Source organism: Brachyistius frenatus, unplaced genomic scaffold (genome assembly GCF_029030835.1).
Source record: "Brachyistius frenatus isolate BFR_SWC_R1_liver_20210118 unplaced genomic scaffold, ASM2903083v1 Contig_19, whole genome shotgun sequence".
Taxonomy (NCBI): domain Eukaryota; kingdom Metazoa; phylum Chordata; class Actinopteri; family Embiotocidae; genus Brachyistius; species Brachyistius frenatus.
Window position 1 is genome coordinate 4,402,555 of NW_027210618.1, and position 25,248 is coordinate 4,427,802.

General features: G+C 42.5%; 2 protein-coding genes across 6 annotated transcripts; both read left to right on the forward strand.

Annotated features, from left to right (window-relative positions):
- Positions 1-1,790: 1,790 nt before the first annotated feature.
- Positions 1,791-8,773, forward strand: adpgk (ADP-dependent glucokinase). Of its 5 annotated transcripts, none has more exons than XM_069695385.1 (8): positions 1,791-2,037; positions 3,628-3,871; positions 5,037-5,262; positions 5,373-5,435; positions 5,763-5,883; positions 5,977-6,173; positions 6,504-6,602; positions 6,725-8,773. In XM_069695385.1, exons 2-8 carry the CDS (start codon positions 3,645-3,647, stop codon positions 7,286-7,288), a joined length of 1,497 nt encoding a protein of 498 aa, XP_069551486.1. In that variant the 5' UTR covers positions 1,791-2,037; positions 3,628-3,644; the 3' UTR covers positions 7,289-8,773. The 5 variants fall into 5 exon arrangements, with proteins under 5 accessions (XP_069551486.1, XP_069551485.1, XP_069551490.1 ...); XM_069695384.1 differs by having other exon boundaries at positions 1,791-1,973; XM_069695389.1 differs by having other exon boundaries at positions 1,791-1,973; positions 6,728-8,773.
- A 522-nt stretch (positions 8,774-9,295) lies between these two features.
- ppib (peptidylprolyl isomerase B (cyclophilin B)) lies at positions 9,296-13,360 on the forward strand. The gene is made up of 5 exons (XM_069695390.1): positions 9,296-9,516; positions 10,520-10,633; positions 10,857-10,950; positions 11,357-11,541; positions 12,928-13,360. The coding sequence occupies exons 1-5, from the start codon at positions 9,382-9,384 to the stop codon at positions 13,048-13,050; spliced, it is 651 nt and encodes a 216-aa protein (XP_069551491.1). The 5' UTR covers positions 9,296-9,381; the 3' UTR covers positions 13,051-13,360.
- The last annotated feature ends 11,888 nt before the right edge of the window (positions 13,361-25,248 follow it).

Consider the following 25,248-nt stretch of genomic DNA (forward strand, 5'->3'; position numbering starts at 1 on the left):
ATCTGTAAAAAGACATAGTGTTTCACTGCTTTTCCAGTTCTCCCCACAGCTGCCACACCTCACTTTAGCTCAGACCAAAATAGTTGACAAGCAGCTACAAGCAGGTCAGGCAGGGCATATGTGCTTACTTGCCTTTAGGAGAAAAGAGAGGAAAGAGGAGTTTTGTCTTTAATTATGTTATTTAGTTGTGGTTCTATTGTCCTCCTGTTTGGTTAATTACAAGTTGTGGCTGGAGCGTCCAACCTGAATGGATGGAACAATGGAATAAAGTCAGAAAAGTACCTTTTCTTTGTGCTGTGCGAGGAACTCGAAGTAGCTTCTTGTTTCAATGGAAAGGTCCGAGTTTATCATTTGTATCTTCACAAGGGGATTACTACCTAATATGTATACCATCCAATGTACCTGCACACTGCACTGGTGGGAGTTTCAACATGTCATTGCAGGGAAATCACAGGTGTTTGTAATAATATTAAAAATGATCCTGCAATTAACAGCACTAGCATGCATAGAAACTACTCAGTAATATCAAACTTGTTGACTTGTTTTTGCAGGAAAACACGGATAAAAACCAATTTGTTACTGATAACTTCCATCAAGTGTCCCACTGAACCATCCCAGTGAGCCGGCATGCACAGGAACCTGAAACTGGCTCGGCAAATGGAACAGTTATATTTAATGTTATCAATTACACCTGTAATTTTCCTGCAAAGGCAAAATGTCTACTCTGAAAAAGGTCTAGACTAGGACCCTAAAACTGGTGCAGCTAAAAGGAATTCAGTCCTTGGAGTGAAGACTTGAAGTGTTGCATTTATATTTTTGTTGGGTGTGCTTTATTATGTCCCAAAGCAAACAGGATCAACTTTACAAGAGGAAGGTCAGGACTGACCTAAATGAAACACAGACCTTGTATCTACCTGCCCTGTTAGCACAATGTAGCTGAGGTTGCTAAAGGACCAGCCAGTGTTCCCAGTAAATTAATGTTCGCTCAGATTACAAGTAGTGGAGCTCAAACCAATAGGAGGGGAAAGTACACGTGAATGAGTGCTGAAGTCCAGTGCATCAGTGTTAGGACCCTAATCTAGACTCTTTTTTTTTTTTTTTTTAAATCATTGACGTGTTCGCTTTGCAGGAAAATCACGGGTGCAATCGACAACATTAAAATCACGCCTGTCCCATTTAGGTGAGCCAGTTTCAGATTCCTGTGCAAGCTGGCTCATGATATGGCACTGGGCCACCGTTTGCAAAATGTGTTTAACCTCTGTTTGTCTTTCTATGACAGCTCAAAATGTGTGTAACAGTGAGCCACATGGGGACAGGATCCTGTTCTTCACAGTTTGTACCAGAAATATTGCTGTGTTCACGTCTTATTGTTAAAAACCGAATTTACGGTAAGGCGTGAAGGATAAAGAGTTCACATCAGCCTACGGCTTGAACCGGTTCGGTAATCCCGGGCAGGGCAGCAGAATGGCTGCAAATGCACCACTGCTGGCAGTTATATCAACATAAAATCACATATCAACATTATTACAATCAACAGGAGCTGTACAGAGAGTGTGTCTGGTTTAACTTGCTAATGAACAACGGGATAAAGTAATTGACCCAAGACTTTTTTTTTTTATCAGGTGTGACTACAAGGTTTGTACAAAGCACTCAACGTGCAGTAACGCGTGAAGGTGAACACTCCCAAATCGGAATCGCGCTTGTTTTCCCTGCGATTCCCATTTTACGGCCAACCCGTGAATGCGCCACGCACCCTGGAGTTAGCGCATGCGCAAGGCGGTAGAAGACGGAAGCCGCTGGCGGTCTGGAGGTGCTGATGTCTTTCCCAACCAAGGCTCCTTCAATGACTTGTACCGACGCCTGACTCCTGCTGACTCTCCCTCCGACCAGCGACCCGCTCGGTGTGTGGTTGGACCCGGAAACAGGACTCCTGTTCTCCCGGACCGACCCAACGTGAAGCCTGCACGTTATCGGTACGTGCCGCTCAAACTAACTGAAGCTTTGGCTGCTTGGCTCGTCACCGAAGCGCTTATCAAAGTGAGGAGTTTACCGCGCACCGGCCGCCCCGGTCCGCCGGTCCGCCGGTCTCCACCGTTAAACCGGACCGGCTGAAGCTATTTGCTGCTGTCAGATTAGCTGTGAAAAGTGGAGCCGGAAGTGCACTCAGCGGGCTGGTGCTAGCGGGTTAGCCGAGGGGTCAGCGTGTCCACGTTAGCAGTAACTTAAGCCGTGTATACCGTCCCGTAACGTGCAGCACGGAGCTGCAGCTTAAAGGGCCGGTGCTCCCGGTGCTCCCGGTGCTCTCCCTCCCGGTGCTCCCGGTGCTCCCGGTGCTCTCCCTCCCGGTGCTCTCCCTCCCGGTGCTCCCGGTGCTCTCCCTCCCGGTGCATATCGCTGTTCAGCTCAGTATGGTTAACACGCAGACTAAAGTTTGGACCTGCACTGTCATCCTGTCGTGAGTGTCCTCATCAGCTGTCTCACTATTTAATGATGCAACATTTTATTTTATGATCTTGGGTTGCTGTGGGGTTGCTTTTATTTCATGATGTCATCCTCCGTTATTCATCTGGTAATGGAGCATGCAACAACTAGTTTCATTCATGATTGCTCTGACAATTTTTGTTTTGTTTTGGTCTGTGAATAGCTCGATCTATAAAATGTGAGAAAATAGTCAAAAGTGCCATCACAGTTTTTATCTGTGCTCAAATCTTCAGATTGCTTGTTTTGTCTGACCAACACTTGTGGATTTAAATTGCTAAGATATTACATTTCTTATCGCATTAGGCCAGTTATTGAAATAAGTGACATTTTGGCTTCTTTTTTTTTTTTAAAGACATTGAAACAGTCATCAAAATAGGTGCTGGTTATTTTCTTTTAATAGATTCATTTGCCTATTTTTCTTCCTAGGTTTATGTGCATCTCCTAATTTTACACCATCACTTGAGGTCGAGTGGTATAATGTTATACTGCATGTCACTATAAGATTTTTCCATATTGCATTTGTTTGTAGTTAATATTGGACATATTGGAGTTTTTAGTATGACTTTAGCATGATTGAATTTGTGTAGGGCTGCAGCTTGCAATTATTTTTTTATTAATAATCAATCTGTCGATTCCTTTCTTGAGTAATCGATCAGTTTTTTTTTTAAATGTCAGAAAATGGTGAAATGTAGCCCACCCTAAGTCACGTCACTAAAATGTCTTGTTTTGTCCCGACCGACTGTCCACAACCCACAGATGTTCGGTTTATTATCATGGAGGACAAAAGGAAGCAGGAAATATTTGACATAGAAGAAACTGGAATCATAGAATAATAATAATAATTTAAAAAAAAAAAAAGAGACTCAAAACCGTTATCAAAATAGTTGGCGTTTGATTTTCTGTCGATCAACTAATAGACTAACCGTTGTAGCTCCGGCATCTTGGTCCACCAGGTTCTTAATTTGCTGGATTATCCAACAGCAGTTAACATCAAATGTTAATGTATTTGAACCCTGGTCACAGCAGGGCCCTGCGATAACATGGACGACTTCTTTAAGTGAGTGGTATTCAGCTTCTTAGACACCAGCAGCTCCGTGTGGTTGATATGAGAGCGAAGGACTGACCGACCGACTCCCTTTGTTGCAGGAGTGTGTGGGAGCATCATGTGGAGGAAGGCTTCAGCGGCGGCCCTGCTGGCGTTAGCTGTCGGCTATTTCTACTGCGGCAGCCCGGACCTACCGGAGCAGATTCTGCAGTACATCAGCCTGCCGGGCTTCCAGACATCAACCGGGAGCCTGAACAGTCAGCGCAGCATGGAGCAGGTGATCTCCGCTGCCTGGGACGTTCTGATAACTTTACCAACCCGACAGTGGAGCAAAGTGGCCGTAGGGTGAGTAACGGAAGTAAACTGTTGCACAGCTTACTTTAAGAAATGGATGCACGTCTCTGTTTGGTCCTAAAGCCGTCAGCCGAAGATGATATTTAATACTGCATCTGCAGCTCTGCTGTGCCCTGTGCGCATGTTGAGAGGCTGCAGTCAGCTCTGCTAGTGGGAAGGAATGTGTTGTCATGAGTCGGCTCCAGCTCAGATCGCCCGGCCCAAAAAAGCATCAGTGAAATATACTGTATGACGGCCTATACCACGTTTATAGCCTTTAGCCTGCTTCAGAATAGCCAACAAAGTGGATCGGTGTTCAGGTGGCGGATGATGATGATTGGCTGGAGCTCACGGACCACCCACCACAGGGATGATCACGCTGCTTCTACAAAACACAGGAGTCAAGGGAAAACCTTTTAGTCCACCTGAAGTTACAGTGAAGTGGTCATCTGACAGCATCTTTATCCTCCATGATGCCAAATATTCCAAATTTGATTGGTCTTCGTGATTCAGAGCTGTGAAGGACCGATGGTCTCCGCCTGTATTAATAGATCAGAAGTTGCAGATTTTAAACTGATAAAATAGACGTCAACCTCTGACCCCATTATGTGTTGTCATTTTCACATCACATTTGATTAAATACATTCATGTGTATGTCCCCAAGATGAATATGAATTAGTTACAAATCTTTTAAAATGGTACAGGAAGAGAAAATAGCCAAAGAATTTTGAAATATATTTGACAGGTGACAGAACAAGGTCAAAGGTTAAGGACTTGTGCTTTTTATTTCACTTTCAGTGTGTCTCTAAACCAACTGTTGACTTATGAGCCCTGATGTTCCACACACAAAATAGAGAAATTTCTAATTTACCCCGAGCATCTTTTTCCGCTTTATATCCTTAAAAAAAAAAAAGTATATCGGCCATCATATGTGCCGATATCGTTACGCGATAGACCGATATATCAGCCGATAGAATATCCGGCTGATATATCGGTCCGACTTTACACCAAACTGGTTTGATTCGCGGCCTTTTAACAGAAGTTCACATCTTCAACATTTGCAGTTTTGCTTCATCCTCAGGCAACACGTGAACTGTACACTTATACTCAGGATCTGTTAAGAGAAAGCCAGAATACAGTGAGAATGAAGTTATTTACTCGTGCTCCTCTTTTGAAGAGTGAACGCCTGCGTCGACGTGGTCGTCTCCGGAGTGGGACTGCTGCAGGCGCTGGCTGTGGATCCTGGCACCGGTCTGAATCACGAAGTGTTACACTCCAAAGAGGACTTGAGGGAAGCCTTCATCCATTACATGGGACACGGAGCAGCGGCCGAGCGCTTCTTCAGCGACAAGGAGGTCTTTCAGCGGATCGCTCGGGCAGCAGCCGAGTACCCCGGCGCGAAGGCAAGGCGGCCTCCCTCCTCGCACCTCCTCGGAGAACAACTTCTGCTTGTTGTGTCCAGTCACTCTTCCAATGATCCTCCTGATGATCAACTTTGCTTGTCTTCTTCCAGCTGTATGTGGGAGGAAACGCTGCCCTCATCGGTCAGAAGCTCGCCACCTACCCTGATCTGATGGTACACCGCCATGTTTATATTTCTGTCTTCAACTCTTGTACAACATTTCATGAGGATGAATTTTTATAAAATAAAAGAGTGCTTTGGCAGCCTTCAGTATTATAGTGTAAATAAGCATTCTTCTATCTATTAAAGGACATTTCTGTCACACATCCATATGCTGTTTATAGATATGTTATATAGTAAAAAAAATTTTTTTTTTTTTTTTTAAATAAGCCAAAAATGCAATTTGTCTACTAACTGCCAGCCTAATGCAGAGCAGCATTTGAAGACGAGTGTACCAGTATCAGGATGAAGTGCTCCTATATTTTTTTTTTCCTCCCACAGGTTTTGTTATGTGGTCCAGTTGGTCCCAAACTTCATGAGATGCTGGATGAGCAGATAGTTGTTCCCCCGGAGTCTCTCCAGGAGACGGACGAGTATCACCTCATTCTGGAGTATAAAGCAGGTGAACAGAAAGAAGCAGCTGCACTTTAAAACGCCTCCTTCAGTCGCGGTGAGTCATGTAGCCGTTGTGATCGGTCGTCCTCTCGCTCTGCAGGTGAACAGTGGGGTTCAACTCGGGCACCTCAAGCCAACCGCTTCATCTTCTCCCACGACGTGTCCAACGGGGAGATGAGCTCGCTGGAGACGTTCGTGGCGAGTCTGGAGGAGTTCCAGCCGGAGCTGGTCGTCCTGTCGGGGCTCCACATGATGGAGGGTCAGGGCAGAGAGCTCTGGGAGGAGCGACTGAAGGAGGTCGGTGCCTTTTAGGGAGACTTTAACGGTTTCTCCGCCTGTTCGTTGTCATCAGTAAAGCCGAGTGTCGTCGCAGTTTATCGTCACTACATTACTGCAGATATCATCTACAGCAGTGAAACGTTTCACGGGATCTTTTTTGCTTCACGTCCAATACAATGGTGCATGATATGGACTTCCAATGGTGCAAGCTCAAATAAAGTTGATATGAATTCTTCATCATAAAACATATTTGGCTGTTCCCTGTATGTATGCATGGTTACGTGGCAACAATTTAAATGATGTGAATTATATATATATAATTTTGGAGTACTTGTTTCCCGTTGGCAGGCAGTCTCAGCCATATCTGACATTCGTAAAGATATTCCCATCCACCTGGAGCTGGCAAGCATGACCGACCGAGACTACATGAACAGCATCATGCAGGAGGTACATGTGGGGAAGAGTTGTGACAAAGTCTTTCTCAGAGAAAAGAGGAATGTGCTCAAACTTCACAGGTCCCTCAGGATTTCTGTGTATTTAATTAAAGTTGTCTTTCTGTTTCCTGTTAGCAGGTTCTGCCTATTGTCAGCTCCATTGGGCTGAACGAGCAGGAGCTGCTCTTCCTCTCTCAGGCCGGAGACGGGCCTCACGCAGACCTGGCCGCCTGGAAAGGCATCGCGGACGTGGGTCAGGTCAGCGACATCCTCCTCTGGATCCTGGAGCAGCACGGCCGCAGCGACCCCTCGTCAGAGGCAGATCTCACCCGCATTCACTTCCACACGCTGGCCTACCACGTCCTGGCCACGGTGGACGGTTACTGGGGGAACCAGGCGGCCGCCGTGATGGCTGGAGCGCGGGTGGCCAGCAGCCAGGCCTGTGGCGTCCAGTCTGTCGACGTGAGCAAAGTGGAGCTCAAAGCCCCGCTGCAGTTCTTCAGCTCTCACAGCGAGCCGCGAGAGCAGCTGTCCCTGAACGCAGCGCAGCCCGTCTCTGTGTGGCGCCGCGGAAACGTCACCTTCCACCTCACTCCAGTGCTGGTCTGCAAACGGCCGCTGCGGACAGTAGGGCTCGGGGACGCCATCTCAGCAGAGGGACTCGTATACTCGGAGTTAAAGACCCAGCAGCCCTTCTGAGGTTTCGCCTCAATCTGACGCTGTGGAAAACGTTGATGGGAGGAGCTGAGAAGACGTCTCACCTGCAGCTGGTGGTTTCTGAACCAGGTCAAACCTCCGGGTCCTGGTTCAGTCTTCTTTCCCAAAAGCTGAGTTTAAGAATGTGATGGATGGTGACAGTTTTTAAATCCTGCCTGACGACTCCTCCAGCCTGCTCCGGCATCCTCTGTTGCTCCTCCTTTTTTTATTTGCTCCAGCAGACACAGAAACTGAGGCGGAACTTTAGAGAACCGAGCTGTGAGGTGGTCTGACTCTATGCACGGGGCACAGCTCAAAGCCATCTTCACAAACTCCAAAGAGTTTCTGTAGGCTCAGCTAATTTACTTTGACCTGCATATCTTTAGTATGCTGTGCCTTGAGAAGAAAATACAAGAAACGTTATTATGAAATATTTTCTTCGTATTTCAGAGCCAAACAAACACATAGGTCACCTTCTGACACACGTACAGTAGAACGTGGAAACTTATGTGGTAGAATCGAAGTGGTAATCTGGATGTTCTTTGTTTCTTCAACTTTTGGTGTATTCACATCAAATAGTCACTAGAACACTTGAAGAGTAATCCTAGCGTAGTAACCAAACATTTCTCAGTGTCTTATGTGTAATAACTGTTATCTAGAAAAACTTGACACTTTTCTTATTTGTACTGCGAGGATGCAAATACTAGACTATGACAGCCGAAACACTCCCGCTATAAAGATCTTTTAAGTTTGGAAACTCCAGAGCAGCATCCCTATTTTTTTTTTTTTTTTTTTTCACATAATATTATGCTACACTTGTAAAAGCCAAGTTGGAAGCAGGTCCTTCTTTATGCAGTAACGCTCAGTTTACAAACAGATGCTGGCTAAATATCATAAATGTTATAAATAAATCAAGATGTAGGTCAAATTGAAATGTCAAATGGGATGTGGGTCTTATGTTTTCAGAGTTATTGTACTGTTTGGTTTTTTTTTTTTTTTTACTTTTTTTTTTATGAAATGTAATTCTGAAACACGATTGGCTGGAAATTGTAAAATCTGGCCAGTGGAACAAACTGATGCCCACTCTAGCATAGAAGTAAATCATGCTTCCTCATGGGTTGTTTGCTGTTGTTATTTGTGAACTCACTTGACACACCTGCATCGTGTCAGACGGACAGTATGAAGCCGTCAGAACAACGTGTTTGTATACCTCAGATGGCCGCTATAGGCATGCAATAAAAAGTCTTAATGCAAACATACAACAAAAATATATACGGCATCGTGTTGAACAGAACTGATTCTTTGCACTAGTTGAAGTGGCAGGTGTGGCCGCAAAAAGGTGAATGTACCCTTAACTCCGAACCCCCTTTCTGTTTTTAGCAAGTACAATCTGTTCAATCAATGAGTTTGTGTCTTGTGTTTTTAACATTTGTAAGTGTCATTAAGTTTCATTTACATGTAGTTTGTCATTAAAATGTGTACAGTGTGTTTAGGCTTGCAGATTATTTTTGTCAATGGGAAAACGGATGACAATGAAGGCTGAAATGAGTAGTTTGTAAGCAGACAGAACATTAACCACCAAAACTTTGCTGTAACAACAAGCATTGTTAAACATTTGGTGGCTCTATAATCAATTCAAAGGTAATAAATAGATTCATGATCCTACTTTGAGTAATTTGCATTTATAGCAAATCGTTTTGAGTCTCCCTGGTTTTTAACTTAATAATAATAATAATAATAATTAGACTGTCTCTTGAATTATGTCATCAAAAGGCATTTAACATCTCCATTTTGTAGCGATAGCTCTGTTGGGTGAGATGGAGGGAACATCAGAACACGCTGGGTGACACATTCCTGAGAAAACGACTGGATCCGTCACAAATCGGTTACGCGTCTGCAGCTGATAGGCTTAACGGCTCCGGTACGTGACCCAATCAGAGCGCCGTGCGTCCCAGCGCTCGGGCACAAGCCCCGCCCCCCGCGTCCCGGAGCCCGTGCAGCGGCCGCCACCACGCCGTCCTCCCCCTCCCCTCCGGCTCGTACATAGGCAGCACGACTCACAGGCCTTCCCCGGGCTGTTCATTTGCTTCTTGTTGATGGTTAGGCTGTGCGAGAGAAGGATGAAGTTCCTTGTGGCTGTCACGGTCATTGTGGGGTCGTTGATTTTTCTCGCTTTTCCAAATGGCTCATCTGCTGACGAGAAGAAGAAAGGCCCCAAAGTATCGGCGAAGGTGGGTGTCAGCGCGCCGGCGGCCCGCTAGCGGCCCGCTCGGGGATCACACACACACACACACGAATCAAAGCTCTTCCTCGATGCTAACCTTTCATGCTAGCCGGAGCTGCGGCTCGTAAAGCCACGTCACACGCGAGTTGGTCTTCAACCTTCGTTTAAAGACGGAACTTCAGGAGCTAAAGTGACGCACGTCATCGGATCAGAGCCAAACTGAACGAGACGTTCACACATTTACTCCCACTTACATTTAATGTCGGGAGTGCTCGCGGTCGTGGTCGGTGCTTTGGCCTGGTTGTCTCCAGATGCATTGATTTTTTTTTTTTTTTTTTAAATTGTCCTTCACCCCTTCGAGCTGCAGTAAACGTCGCAGGATGAACGTGTCGACGAAGCCCTGCTTTATCAAACTGGACACGCATGTCTGCAGCTCGGGGAGGCTCAGATATCTGGGGAGGCTCGGATATCTGGTCTGGCCATGTTGTGTCTGAGCTGCAGGTTTGTCCACGTCCACAGTTACAAAGGAAGCTCCGAAGTGGTCAGCAGCTGATCCACGGGCATCATGTGGGGACAGACGGGCCTACTCCGTATTAAACCTACATTTACTCTTCTCTTTATGAATAAAACGTGTCTATTAAACATGTCCATTTAACTTTGTAATGTAGTGTAAATAATAGATTATTGTTACACACGTCCTCTGTTTGTAACTACACCGATCCAACACTCTGGGTTCCTTCAAGTCTTCACTGTTAATTTGATATTTCCCTGAGTTTATTGTCTCACTTTCTCTTGGATGCATGACTCATCAAGACCAGTTCCTTGTACGTATGAGCTGAGATCCAAAAAGCTGAACATGGAAGTGGCTGGACTACTTAACCTTTTAAAACTATGAAATGAGCACATTGGACTGCTGCATATAATTGTGAAAATACGAAACAAAAATGGCTTGATGTGTTTGTCATGAGATATTGGTGTGAATAATTCCCTGACTCTCACTTCTCCAACAGGTGTTCTTCGACATTAGAATTGGAGACGAAGATGTTGGAAGGGTTGTCATCGGGGTGTTTGGAAAAACTGTTCCCAAAACGGTTGACAACTTTGTCGCCCTGGCAACAGGAGAGGTGAGAAATACGGAGCCCTTTTGTCTGTCTGTCACAGATTGAACGTAAGCTGTGCCCAAAAATCGACGGGTCTGCAGTGATGCGTTTGGCCGAGTTCTCACTGAATTCATTTCTGTGCTCTGAAAGTGTCTCTGAAACACCCGGCAGCTGACATCACTTACTGTGTTTCGAGCATTTTGTTTATGTTGTTTTTCTGTTGTTGTTTTTTTTTCTTGTCTGACAGAAAGGATTTGGTTACAAGGGCAGCAAATTCCACAGAGTCATCAAGCAGTTCATGATCCAGGGCGGAGACTTCACCAGAGGAGACGGCACCGGAGGTACGATGTCCGCCGACGGCACGTCTCCACCTTCACTTTGTACAGATTCGTCTCCGCACGAATGACCGTCTGTGTTACACGTTCAGTCATGTGAGGGATGGTTCGGCCTTCTATGTCAGGAAAAATGCTCAATTTAAACTGCATTGAATTAAAGATTCATTCTGTTGTCTTCTGCATTTATGACCCAACGGTTACATTCGAGCTATTTGACATCTGCGGAGGTGTCCGAGTGACACGAGGTGCTGGCCAGTGTTCACGAATGAGGAAATGTCATCAGATAAAGTGAAGCTACATGTTTGGTGGCACTTAGGGCATGCAAACAAGGTGCAACGGTTCCTACATGAACTAAGATATAAATGCTACAAATATATATATATATATTTATTCTTCCCTTCTCCACTTGAAGGCAAGAGCATCTACGGAGACCGTTTCCCCGACGAGAACTTCAAGCTGAAGCACTACGGCCCCGGCTGGCTCAGCATGGCCAACGCCGGCAAGGACACCAACGGCTCCCAGTTCTTCATCACCACAGTTCAGACGCCGTGGCTGGACGGCAAGCACGTCGTCTTTGGGAAAGTTCTGGAGGGCATGGTGAGCGTCAGACAGCGGTCCCGTACCAGATCATATTTGTTTTATATTTATAAAGCCCAGTGTCACAGATATGCCCCGACAGGCTTTTTACAATCTGAAGTATGCATCAAACCGGTATCCAGAAGCTCATCTTAGTCTCGCCAGATTCCTGCCGTCTTCCTCCTCAGGTTCGCTATAAATAGAGATCACAGGCAGCTTTAATTAACATTTTGTCAGTGGCACTTTCCTAAAGGCACATGACAACCAACTTTCAGCTAGTCAGCAGACCGACTCCCTCGGAATAGAAATTGTCTCCTAAATTGTAAATGCAGCCGTTCTGTCCTGCAGATCTCCGAGATGTCACGTTAATACGGATTCAGTTCCACCAGTGAGAAACCAGAACGTGTTCGAGCAGTCGAGCACCGTCATGTATGATTATTATATAGCATCATATTTGATAACGACAAAATTGAGGCTGAACCGCAGCAGTTGACACAGCAGTGCAGTTTGAAGTGATCATGTGATGTGATATGAGAGTGTCATGATAGATTTTGGATGTCGTAATATCATTATATGGCATTAGTGATGTCTGTTCCTGATATTAGGCCGCAATCACGGAAAAGTGAAGTCAGACTGTTGCAGCTGTTCTATTATTTAGCTTTATCGACTTAGTCATCATACTCACATTACTGATGAGTATTTAGAAAAAAACCCTCTGTCAATATTTAGTGAACGCGCCAATCGTCATCCCTACAGTAGTGTTGAAATATTTACATCGGGGAATTTGGGCCGAGATATGGTGATATTTGATTTTGTATTAATGTTGGAAACTCACCAGTTTGACAAGTGGTGGAAAGTAACTAAGTACATTTACTCAAGTACTATTGTACTCGTTCCACTACATTTTAGGGAGAAATATAACTTTTTACTCCATTACAATTATTTGACAGCAGAAGTCACTTAAGTGGACTTTGCAGCTTAAAATTGTACAAATGATTAAAAAGAGTGATTGGTCTTTGAAATTACAAGTTTTTACATAATAAATAACAAATAAATAAGTTTAAATGTTCCCCTCTCAGACCAAATCCAAAATTTCTAATTAAAAAGATGCCCGTACATTTATAGCATCATAATTGAACATTGATTGTGGGGTCAGTCTGTAGTTTTGGTTTACCTGCTAGCAGCTAATCAAAGTGATACTATCATAATTGTTTTGTACAAATGGCTTTTTGTTTGCCAGAGAAGTACATTTATATCTATTTTTTTTTTATATATATATACTGGTAGATAAACCTGCTATTTTTAAAATTGCTAGTTTATTAAATTTTTTGAATGCAGTTTTGTCATCGCTGACTCATTCTAACAGCCTCCATTATTTTTAATTTTTTTTTTTTTTTAATCTCCCAGGATGTCGTTTTGAAGATCGAGAACACGAAGACAGACGGCCGCGACAAACCTCTTAAAGACGTCACCATCCACGACTGTGGCAAAATCGAGGTGGAGAAGCCATTCGCCATTGCCAAGGAGTAGAGAGCAAGAAAGAGCTGCAGGGGACGGGGGAGGGGAGGGGAGGGATGTCGGGGAGAAATCGTGCAGGCCACCTTGTTTTAATCACTAACAGCCCCGCAGTCCCGGAGAAGAGGGCGTCGGGTCATTCTTTGCCGGTGGCTGCCGTCTTTACGCACCAGGCGAGCATTAATGTTGTGCAATCATGACGACACTCTGGGTCCATTTACCAACGAGCATTCCAAGGTGTACTTTACTGGTCATTGTTGGGTTTTTTGTAAAAAAAAAAAGAAAGAAAAAGGAATCTAAAATAAAGGTTTCTTGTTTTGTTAAACTGCCGTGTACATTTTATTACTGCTTTACTGGAGAGAAAGAGAGACCGATCACTTTCATTTCATGTATTTTGACAGAAAATGTTAAAAGTGAATTTCAATCCCTCCGTCCGTCATAGTTGCACTTTTTAGGACGGTTCTTTTGGTGATAAAACATCATTGCCTATTAGGAGCGATTGCACCCAAATAATATGTCGCAGCTCTCAAGATACAAAGCAACCTGCGCAAGCTGTGAAGATATGAAGCGGATGTATCCTGTTAAAGGAAACCTTTTATTTTGAGTTCTGTATTTTAGAAACCTGGAACTGCAGACATATCTGGATTTCATGCACTTTTCATCTCCGGTCAACTTACTCACATCTAGTCACAGCCGGGTTGTATAATGGGTCAGTTCACTCAGTTTACAAAGAAAAAAAAGCAACCATATTTCACTATCTGCTATAACATAAAAACACCTAAAGTGTTACCAGCTACCAAAACCATGCTTGGGATCCACGGGGGTGGGGTCAAAGTTCACTGACCAGGAGACCAGGACCTCAAGGCTTGTCTGGAGAAAGATCAAGTATCCGGCAAGTAACATCCAACAACATCTTACAAACAGGGGCATCGACGGGGGGTCATAATCCTTCGACCCTGTCAGCAGGACATCACAAGGAGTAAGAAACACGCATGCTTTTTTTTTGCAGTTTGGGTGAATTGATCCTTCAATCTTGCAAATTCACCTTGTGTATATCAAAATAGACACATCATTCACCACGTGATTGAAACCAGTTCAAACACAGACTTTGCTATGTGACCAGCAGAGGGCTCCCTCACTCCAGACACGAGCTTCCACTACAACAAGAGTCAGTCCATGTTTCTGCTTTCACATGTGATTTTAGTGCAGTAAAACAACCAACTGCGCATTTCTGTGGTTCTCTGTCTATTCATGATTGTGGAGGAGATAAAAAAAGAAAAAAAAACTCAAACAAAGGCCCCTCTGGCTTCGCAGTTGTTTGTTCCACTTCAATCACACGTTATCTGGAAGAGGGGGGAGGAGGAGGAGGAGCGTGGCTTGTTTGAGCTGACAGAATGAGTGGGATTGGTTTTCATCCCTCTGCTACCGCTCGGTGGGCCGACTGTGCTGCACCAGGACAGAAGAGAAAGTGGACGTTTGACGCACCTTCCTGTGATTGTCTAATTCTTCCTGATCCTCAGTTTCAAGCAAGTTAAAACAAAGACTTTGCAGACAGGTTCACATCCGGCTCATTGTCATGTCTGTACAGGGTGTTCTTCTTCTGTGGGTGTTGTTGTTTGAGCGATGACTTGGTTGGATTACAGTGACTGTTCCATCTGTTCGGCTGTCAGATGTCCCGTAATAACAAACAGGTTTCAGATCAGATTGGTCTGTTTTTTTCACCTTGAATCAGCATAAAGATTTGCAAGACACTGACAGAATGAGCTGCATATGTATTATTGGTATACATATATCTGTGGATTTACAATATATGTAGCCATATGGGAATAAATTACAAGTATTATATCGCTGTAAAATAATAGTAAGAGCTCTAACACCGTAATATGAATCACTTACTACCAGCGGTGAAAAGTAACTAAGTATATTTTCTGTACTGTACTTATGTACAATTTCGAGGTACTTGGACGTATTTTCATTTGATGCTACTTCATACATTAACTTCCACTCCACTTCAAAGGGAAATATTGTGACAAGCTTTTAAACTACCAAACATTGTTAAAAATGAAACTAATGATTTCCACCCCGTTTGTCGTACAAAAAGTGTGTTGTCAGAGTAACATTTCAGATGTCCATGAGTTGTTAACAGCTCCACCAAATAGTGATTCTTTTTTCCTATGAACTCGCTCCTGGTTTCATTTTACTAAATGTTCAAATGATCCAACATCTCACTAAATGTCAAAGTTTAGAGGAAAAAGCTCAAAAAGTGGAAACAGATTTGTGGCTCGGCATGTTGTTTTTTCTTCTTTCCTCTCCAGTAATCATCTGATGACCCCTCACGTTTATCTGCTGTCTCTGACAGGTGTAAAAGAGTGTTTGCCCTCTTCCTGATTTCTTATTTTTTTGCGTGTCTGTCACACTTAAATGTTTCAGATCATCAAACAAATTTAAATGTTAGTCAAAGATAACACAAGTAAACACAAAATGCAGTTTTTAAATGAAGGTTTTTATTATTAAGGGAGAAAAAAGATCCAAACCCACATGGCCCTGTGTGAAAAAGAGTTTGCCCCCTAAACCTAATAACTGGTTGGACCACCCTTAGCAGCAACAACTGCAATCAAGCGTTTGCGATAACTTGCAACGAGTCTTTTACAGCTGTGGAGGAATTTTGGCCGACTCATCTTTACAGAGTTGTTGTAATTCAGCCACATTGGAGGGTTTTCCAGCACCAACCTCCTTTTTAAGGTCATGCCACAGCATCTCAGTAGGATTCAGGTCAGGACTTTGACTAGGCCACTCCAAAGTCTTCATTTTGTTTTTCTTCAGCCATTCAGAGGTGGACTTGCTGGTGTGTTTTGGATCATTGTCCTGCTGCAGAACCCAAGTTGGCTTCAGCTTGAGGTCACGAACAGATGGCCGGACATTCTCCTTCAGGATGTTTTGGTAGACGGTAGAATTCATGGTTCCATTTATCACAGCAAGTCTTCCAGGTCCTGAAGCAGCAAAACAGCCCCAGACCATCACACTACCACCACCATATTTTACTGTTGGTATGATGTTCTTGTTCTGAAATGCGGCGTTACTTTTACGCCAGATGTAACGGGACACACACTTTCCAAAAAGTTCAACTTTTGTCTCGTCAGTCCACAGAGTATTTTCCCAAAAGTTTTGGGGATCATCAAGATGTTTTCTGGCAAAAATAAGACGAGCCTTAATGTTCTTTTTGCTCAGCGGTGGTTTTGGTCTTGGAACTTTGCCATGCAGCCATTTCTGCCCAGTCTCTTTCTTATGGTGGAGTCATGAACACTGACCTTAACTGAGGCAAGTGAGGCCTGCAGTTCTTTGGATGTTGTTGTGGGGCCTTTTGTGAGTCATCGCTGCGCTCTTGAAGTAATTTTGTTCGGCCGGCCACTCCTTGGAAGGTTCACCACTGTTCCATGTTTTCTCCATTTGTGGATAATGGCTCTCACTGTGGTTCTCTGGAGTCCCAAAGCTTTAGAAATGGCTTTAGAACCTTTTCCAAACTGATAGATCTCAATTACTTTCTTTCTCATTTGTTCCTGAATTTCTTTGGATCTCGGCATGATGTCTATCTTTTGAGGATCTTCTGGTCTACTTCACTTTGTCAGGCAGGTCCTATTGAAGTGATTTCTTGATTGAGAACAGGTGTGTCAGTAATCAGGCCTGGGTGTGGCTAGAGAAATTAAACTCAGGTGTGATAAACCACAGTTAAGTTATGTTTTAACAGGAGGGGCAAACACTTTTTCACACAGGGCCATGTGGGTTTGGCTTGTTTTTCTCCCTTAATAATAAAAACCTTCATTTAAAAACTGCATTTTGTGTTTACTTGTGTTGTCTTTGACTAATATTTAAATTTGTTTGATGATCTGAAACATTTAAGTGTGACAGACATGCAAAAAAATTGGAAATCAGGAAGAGGGCAAACACTTTTTCACACCACTGTAGATGCCATGGGAACAGAGCTGGGTGAGGGAAAGGTGAGAATTTTACACTCATATGTTTGTCTAAAGACAGTTTTCTGTATTTCCATTCTTTGGTGGAAATGTAAAGCGTCAAAACGTCATCTGCTTAAAATCTTCAAGGCAGATGTTTGCCTTTTGGCATGAGCCCAAAAGGCAGGAGTTTTTCTTCTCTGTAAATTCCTAATCAGCAGCTGTGCACTTGAGTCCACCTGAAACTTAACTGAAGTCTGCTGTCAGTACTAAGACTTGACCTGATCCTTCACTACTAATTTGCGAAAGTAAAAAGAAACTCAAAAAGTCCACGGGAGTCAATAGTCAGTAGTCTTTGGACGTCACCTCCTGCCGGATTACGGAGAAGACGTCACTGAACCGTGTGACGCCACAGACACCCTTCTCGTTTAGTTCGTAATACTGCAAAAGCTTTCATTGTGAGCCGCAGGTTTAATCACCGTCATCTCATTCGGCGGCAAAATGAATTAACAGAGTTTTTGTTCCATGAAAATCTTCAAGACTATTACTTTAAGTTTACCAGGTACCAGTGACTGTGGTTTGTGACATGGTGTCATTGTATTTCTGGAATGACCCATGTTTTGTCTATATTGAACTTTACTGAAATCTACTGGATTTTAAGATACATCGCATTTAGTTGGCCAAATGCCCATCACACTGTTCTTGAAAGTGAAAAATAATTTGTGGATACACAACATTATTCGGATTCGCTTCTAAATGTCATGGGCCATGACCATGGGCCAATGCCCCAAGGTTTATACAAATCGGTCTGCTAATTTTTTGTAATCCTGCTGACAAACAGACAAACCAAACAAAAACATAATCTTTTTGTTAACACATTAAGTCTAGTTTATAAAATCTGTACAAAAAACAGAGGGTATCATTTATTTATATGTTATTCATTCAAGTATTCATTTATTATTTATCAGCAAAGGCAGTTGTGTTTCTGTTCAGGTGCAGCCACGTTCAATCAAAACTCAGCCATCTGAGACAAAAACAAATTCCATAAATGTGCATCATCATTTCACTCAGGCATTAAATATGATTTGTTTGTTGAACGGTTTCGATGTTCCTGTAATACTGCAGCTACACACCCTGACAGAAAACACTCCCCACTACCGGGAAAGTCCGTCTTCGACGTGGTTTGGTGTGAGCTTGTATAATTACAGGGAAGTGGGGAAAGGCTCGGATTGGAGTATCATTTAGAAAGATTATCTCACTATAATGTGAAATTATAAAGTCCACTTTTACTGTGATGAGCTCTGATTTAAGATTGCAAGGACATTAAAGTAGTTAAAAATAGAGCCTTATCTGCCCTTCAAAGCACAATATCCAATGTTCTGTCTTTGTGATGAGTGTTCTTCTTTTATTAAAAGGCTGTTAACAACCCTGCCAAGAAAAATTAGTTTTGAAGAGGTACAGAAAGGAGATCCGTGCCCTGCAGTCCTTGTTTTGCCCAGATTCACTCAGGCATCGAATGACTCACCAGAAGCAAAATATGGAAAGAATTCCGTGGAGTCGGCACAAACGCGGTCTTGGTTAAACCCTCTGTTGTTCGGTTTGGCCTTGTTTGTGGCGTTTGGGGATTGTCCAGTCAAACTGTGTTATTCTTCACTTACTGGCCTTGCTGGAAAAGCCATGACGGGCCGGACATATCTGGCATAGCTTCCTGCAAGAGGCTTTGTTAAAGAGATTAATGGAACACTGGAGAGAATCACAACAAGAAGCATGGAGGCATTCTGTCACGCCGGAGGACCAAATGTCCACATCCTGCCCGACGGCCACTGACCGATGTTTGTCTCCTCACTATCACAGTTTGAAAGCAGCAAATATAGAACCAGTGTATTTGCTCCACTTTGATAGGAGGCATCCCAACACAACATCATTTACTTACTCAGTTGGAACATGGTTTTACCAATGCTCTGAAAAAGCTTGTCTTTGCACCTGATGGAACAGTCCTGTTACTAAAATACGTGGTTTCAGGATTCAGACTCTTCCTTCCATCTTGTTTTCCCTGTTAGATTAAAGCTGCTCTAATCAATAATTTTGTTTTAACAATGGGCCAAATGGTTATGTGAAATGTAAAAAGCAAAACTCGTAGCTGAACTGAGAATTTAAAAAAAACTCTTGTTCCCTGAAGCTCCTCTCAGCTCGCATTGCTTTGAGCTATCTGGTAAACGTTAGCAGCTAAAGAGATATTTCTCTCAGGAGAGGGTAACGACTGCAAACATCACTAAAAGAGAAGCGAGTAAATATTGTGTTTAACATGTGAATATTAGAGTTGACTTGTGGCCAGAAAGACAACTTCAAACGATTGCTAATGTAGTGGCAGTAGAACAGAGGCCAATGAATATCTTTTATCACCAGGTGACCAGAAACACAACTTTACACACAAAAAAACATTTCTGAATATGTAAATAGCCAAACAACTTTATAATGCCATATATGTCATACGTGTGTGTGATTTTCAGCTAGCTCTTAAGTATCAACAGTGAATGAAAAATAATATTGCTGCTTTAAAGTACATTAAATGTATCTTTTCCTTTTGAATCCATTCAAAAAAACCTGTAAAGATAATTCACGTTTTATAATATTTACAAAAAGAATTGCCTAAAATTGTTGTATTCCCAGTAAGCGCATTAATGTAGCAACAACATCTATTCAAGATCACATCTGCAGTTGGTCGCGTTAAATGTTGAGATGTCCTGTGTTGATCATCTGAATATTTTAACAATCCCTGTGTGGATTATGTTCTGTCATCATGTTTTGAGTGAATGAAGTGTTAGATTTTATGTACCGTTGAATGTGAGCGCAGACTACAAGGTTTGTATCTTGACTCCCATCTGTGGTTCAGTTCAGGAAATAAAAGTTCAGTGGTTAGTGTCAGAGAAAGATTGTGATTTTGGTGAAATGTTATATGTCACTGTGGACGTTTTCTGTATTTAACCTGACCATAATTCTTCCCATTTTTGAACTATGCCTGGCATAACCCGGTGTAATAATTGTGCAGTCATTTAGCACATTTTTGCGTATTTTAGCAGAAAGTAAATTGATAACAGTGGCAGAGAACATTTCACTGCTGTGTTTAGTATTAACATTTTTCTGATTTACCAGATTTACTAATTGACATTCTTCATATCATGTTTGTAATCCAGCCAGTGTGTATTTATGTAGTAAAATTAGTTCTTTGTATTTCCAGGATTAACAAGTTTGCAGATTAACAAAGATGTCAAATGCAAATTTTACATTTGCATTCAGGTGGTTGAATATACAGTATCTATTGAAGCATCAGTAGGCCTGGTTCCTCTTGGTTACAGTATGTCTCTTTAGGTTTCAAACCAGTTATTTCTCTCAGATTAAATTGTGGGCTTCTGCTGTACAAACAAGAGATTTTCTAATCTGAACACTGTCTGGGGATCCCTCAGGACACTCAGAGACTTGTCCTGAAGCCACTCCAGTGTTGACTTTCTTTGTGTTGTGCATCATTGTTGTACAGAAATTTGAATCTTCTCTTCAGTCTGAGGTAACATGTGGCCTTGTTTCTTTGAGCCACTCTCTGGCTCTCTGTATAAAGCATTGAATAGACTGCAGTCATTACCTTTTGGGGCTGTCTATCTTCAGGAAGGAGCTCCTGAGGGCCTTGCCAGTGCCTTTGTATTTTATTATCCAAACACGTCCAAATAAACTTCAAATTTTGTCATTGTTAAATATTCTGTTTATATTTAGAACAAAATATACATCGAATTCTTAACAAATTCCATAAAAAGACCACAACTCTGCTTGAAAGACCAAAAATGAGTCCGAAATATGTTTTATTTTTCCAAAAACTTTTCTATAATTCAATAAAAACAGCTAAGCCAACTGAGTTTTAAACAAATTACACTCAAACAGAAGCAAGATCTGCACACGACAATTTGCAGGTGTGGATTAACACACATTTGGTGCACTGACAGAAATGAATATATTGTCACCCAATGCAACTGCATGTTTTAATCATTTTAGTACAACAATTGAGTTCAGTGTCACATAAAATAAAACACATCAGGCCTTAGATATACAGCAATCCTTGGATCAATTCATTGTTGGATTTGGTCTTTTCATCAGATTTACTAACATATCATAAAAATATCATTATACAGTCCTAGTCTTAAGGCCTTTACGTATCTTTCACACCACAAATAAAGGCATCAACCGATCACATCGCATTTCTGGTATTGTGACATGCATAGTTTCCACTGTAGTGAATATTCATTGGGATGCTGCACAAGAAGCACACATGCAGCGGGATCTGCAGGCCACCTTAAAGCATTTGTGTGTCAGTCTAAAAGAAAAAGGAGCTTATGTTTACAACAGAATCGACATTTTCACACACAAAGATATACTTTAATTTTAAAAATATATTTTTGCCATTTTGAATCCGTTTTTGCTGAAGAATGAGCTGGTGTGAATCTATTTGGACCTTTTTTGAACAACTTTCGCAATCGTATCGGTGAATAGTTTTGATACCAGCATTTTCACATTTTCGTGTCATTTATTCAAAATGCTTTCAGTGTGTAAGGACCCTTTAACTTTTACCATTTAACTTAAAACACCAGCAATAAGAAGCTAACCTGATACCTTTAAGCAGGTCTGATAAACCTGTTGGAAAGGACATGAAAATGACTTGGACTGTGATGCATTATGACCTTGCTGTGGATAGCTGGCTGTAGTTTCTGACTGAATTTCTAATGTTTTAATGTTCTAAAAAGCCAGGTGTTGTAAGGCAAAGGATTGTTTAAAAAGCCTGTCTTTCTGTTCCCCACTTTATTGCTCTTTTTCTGCCGGGACACTCAGATACCAACAACTTACAATAACAGAAATCTCTGCAGCCAAGAGGCCTGAATAAAGCCGAGATCAAGTTCAAAATAACAACAGCAGAAGCACGTCCACAAAGATAAGGAAAGACAAACATGCAGTGTACCAGTCAGAGGGGAAACAGTTCAACAGTTCGAAGTATAAATATACAATACGAGCAGCAGCGTGGGAAAGGTCACTGTGGGAACTGGGGCTTGTTTTTTGTCAATGAGTTTTAGAAAGCCTGGCTCTAACTCCAGTACAACAGACTTTTGGGTTCCCACCCAAACCTATGTCCGAGCAGTAGTGTCACATCCATTCCTTCATTGTTCTCCAGCTTCCTCTCTGGTTTCTTTACCCCTCCTTTGCAGCTTGCAGAGTTTGTCACGTTCTCTGGAAGGAGCTTTCTTCAGGACGTGGCCCAGGCTGCGGTGACACGCCGGTTCCCACGATCTCCTGCCCTTCCTCCAGAGTTACTGCTTGCTCACGGCTCTGCACAGGAAGACGGTGCAACAAGGCCACTGAGAGTGAGCGCTAATTTAGGAAAGGCTCTGCAGGGTTTCCATTGTCTTACATGGGAATTACGTGAAAGACCGTGATCCTGTGTCTTCTCTGAAGCTCATCACCCGTAAATCTTGAGTTAGGCACATGCGTTAAGCTTTTGAGACTCAAATGCCCCCACAAAGATGGAGGGGTGGAAAAAAAATCTGGGAAACTAGTGAGGACGTTCCCAGAAGAGTTGGACCAGGGTTAGCGGTCAGAGCTTTGAACAGTGAAAACATGATACGGTACCTTCACACCATGTTTATATTGTCATTGATAGCATAGTATCACTGATGTTAGCATTTCACAACCTCGGTACATGCTTGTGTGTTTTCTTATGAAATGTTGGATAGGTCAGCATTTTACCTTTATTTAGAAGAGATCCACAGGAAATGTGGGGAAAGAGAGCAGGAGAACGGCCTGCAGGAAACACAAAACCCGATATCTTGCCAAAGAATGTAAAACACCCGTCAGTCCTCTTTTGGATATCGTGTCAGTGTCACGGTTTTGCCTCACCTTAAGTTTAGGTACCAGAAACCACAAGTTTAGGGTTAGAAACAGATCATGGTTTAGCTTAAAACAAGTAATGTTACATAATTAATGTTACATACGTCTAATAACTTATCTAACAGAAGTCAAATACGGGACATAACCGACTTAAAAGAAATCTCTTGTCCTAACAAGTCCTGACTTTGTTCCATCCAGTCACCTCTCCAACATAAATGGACTTTTATGTGTACTTTGTCACATGACCTCCTTTTTCGAGCCTGGTTATACATACGAATGCTTTTCATGCCTAGGCGAGACGAAACGTGACACTGACACAGTACCCTTTCGTGGACTAACGGGTGACACACTTTGGTGTGGGAGGGCCAAACCAGGGACCGCTGAGAGCCTCTGAACACATGATGTATTCACCCTAATCACCCAGTCATTAGGTCGCCCAGAAACATTGGATAGTTTTTCCTCTTTGTTTGAACACATTGACAAATAGGCCTACAACCAAACACAAAGGCTACTTAGCCATTGTGTTATTTCATGAGGACGCAAGGCAAAACAAATCTAGTTTCCACTGTATCATTTTTTTTTACAATTTGCTTCTCAGATCTTTTTCAAGCTGAGGATTTAGAGCTAGAAATGCTTATTTTTAATCATAACAAAATCATTACTTATTAAACAGCTGGTCTACTTCTCTCTTGCCGTTTCTTTAGTAATTATTTCTTGTTGTCGTATATTGTAGATTAAAGGAACACTGTAGCGTATCCTGTAAGTAGCTCTTATGTGTACTGCATGCTTCTGATCTACACTGTGAAGTATTCTCTCATACGTTGTTGAGCCACAAGAAGAACAAATTCAAAGTTTCATTGCCCTGCATTTTTTCCCCACGTTTCCATCATTTGATAAATTATCTTGAGGTTTAATAATCCATCTTTACCTCATCTTCTCTTCACCACCTCCATCTCAGCCTCAGGATAAAAATGAAATGTAGTTAATAAGTGAAATCATGGGAGATAATGTTCTCCACTTTCTCTGCAATAGACCAGGTGTCCTTAATGTTCTGTATGCTCAGTACAGGGTACTCAGCTAATTAAAGCCACATCCCCCCCCCCCTTCCAGCCTGGGTGCATATTTCTGGGGACGTGATAAAACGATAAAGCTGGGGCAAAGGGACACTGTTAAGTGCTCTACTAGATACAATAAAAGTGTTCCTGCATTCCTGCTCGTCTCATGTTGTTGGGTCATAGCAGTTTCTTTGGGTTATGCTGAATAGCTAGCTGGGTGGATTGTGTAAGAACATGAAATATTTATCTTACTGTAGTTCTTCAGGGAATCGACCTGGTGCCAGATTTGATAAGTTATTTGATATGCATGCATGCAGTGTGAAAGTAAGTGCATGCATTTTAATTCAATATTTATGGGCCCACATACAGAAGTGAGGAACTGGAACTTGTGATGTTTGCACTGAAAGTCTTCTCGGCCGTTCCAGGTTGTGTTGTACATGCAGCATGGCTGTGTGGAAGTGGGACAGCAGGACTTATGCAATAAATCACAGAGCTGAGGGGCAAGATAGGCTTCTTTTAGAAAGAGCAGCTCTGTTGGCACTTCAGGCGATGGCATGCCCAGTCGATACGGAGCCTGTCGAGAGATTACCCATTTACACAGTTCCTGCAGACTGAGCCCTGACACAACAATAATCCTGCAGTCCAGCTACTGCTCTGAGGCGCCGCTGCTTTTAGAAAACTGAAAACAAATGAGTAGGAGGGTCTTGTTGTTCATGTTTTTATTTCGATTTCATTGTTTCTTGCTAAAAGGTAAGTTGCTTTAGTTTTCAGGTTGTCCGTCAGTCCGTGCAGCCGTTCAGCTGTATGCATGTGTGTAACATTCTTGTGACTGCAATATCGCAACGAATGTTTGAGGGAATTTCTTCACACTCGGCACACACTGTCAGTTGTTTCCAAGGACGAACCGATTAGATTTACGAGGCCAAAGATCACTGGGATCTTGAATGTGATCTCTTTGATGGAATGTCTTCAGATTTGGCACAAACAAAGGAGTTTGATGGCCAAAGGTCAAAGGCCACTTCGACCTCACAATAAACTGTATTGGCCATAACTCAAGAATTAAATAAGTGGATTAAATGTTGAAGTGATGACATATTACATCTAAAAGGTCAAAGGTCAACTTCACTGTGACATCAAAATGTTCTGCAAAAATATTATTTTTTTCTGGTAATTATTCAGCACCATAACTCAGGAACAGGAGGGGATATTATTACCATATTCAACACCTGATCAGATACTGAATTAATCTTTGGTGTCCACCTTGAAACTTGTAATTGTTTTAGATA

What these genes read in the sequence shown, in the direction of transcription:
- adpgk (XM_069695385.1), top strand. Translation starts at nt 3,645, where the DNA reads ATGTGGAGGAAGGCTTCAGCGGCGGCCCTGCTGGCGTTAGCTGTCGGC. An exon ending in CCACCTACCCTGATCTGATG is followed by an intron (nt 5,436 to 5,762) that starts GTACACCGCCAT and finishes TTCCTCCCACAG; the next exon opens with GTTTTGTTATGTGGTCCAGT. An exon ending in TGAACAGCATCATGCAGGAG is followed by an intron (nt 6,603 to 6,724) that starts GTACATGTGGGG and finishes GTTTCCTGTTAG; the next exon opens with CAGGTTCTGCCTATTGTCAG.
- ppib (XM_069695390.1), top strand. Translation starts at nt 9,382, where the DNA reads ATGGTTAGGCTGTGCGAGAGAAGGATGAAGTTCCTTGTGGCTGTCACG. An exon ending in TCGCCCTGGCAACAGGAGAG is followed by an intron (nt 10,634 to 10,856) that starts GTGAGAAATACG and finishes CTTGTCTGACAG; the next exon opens with AAAGGATTTGGTTACAAGGG. An exon ending in CAGAGGAGACGGCACCGGAG is followed by an intron (nt 10,951 to 11,356) that starts GTACGATGTCCG and finishes CTCCACTTGAAG; the next exon opens with GCAAGAGCATCTACGGAGAC.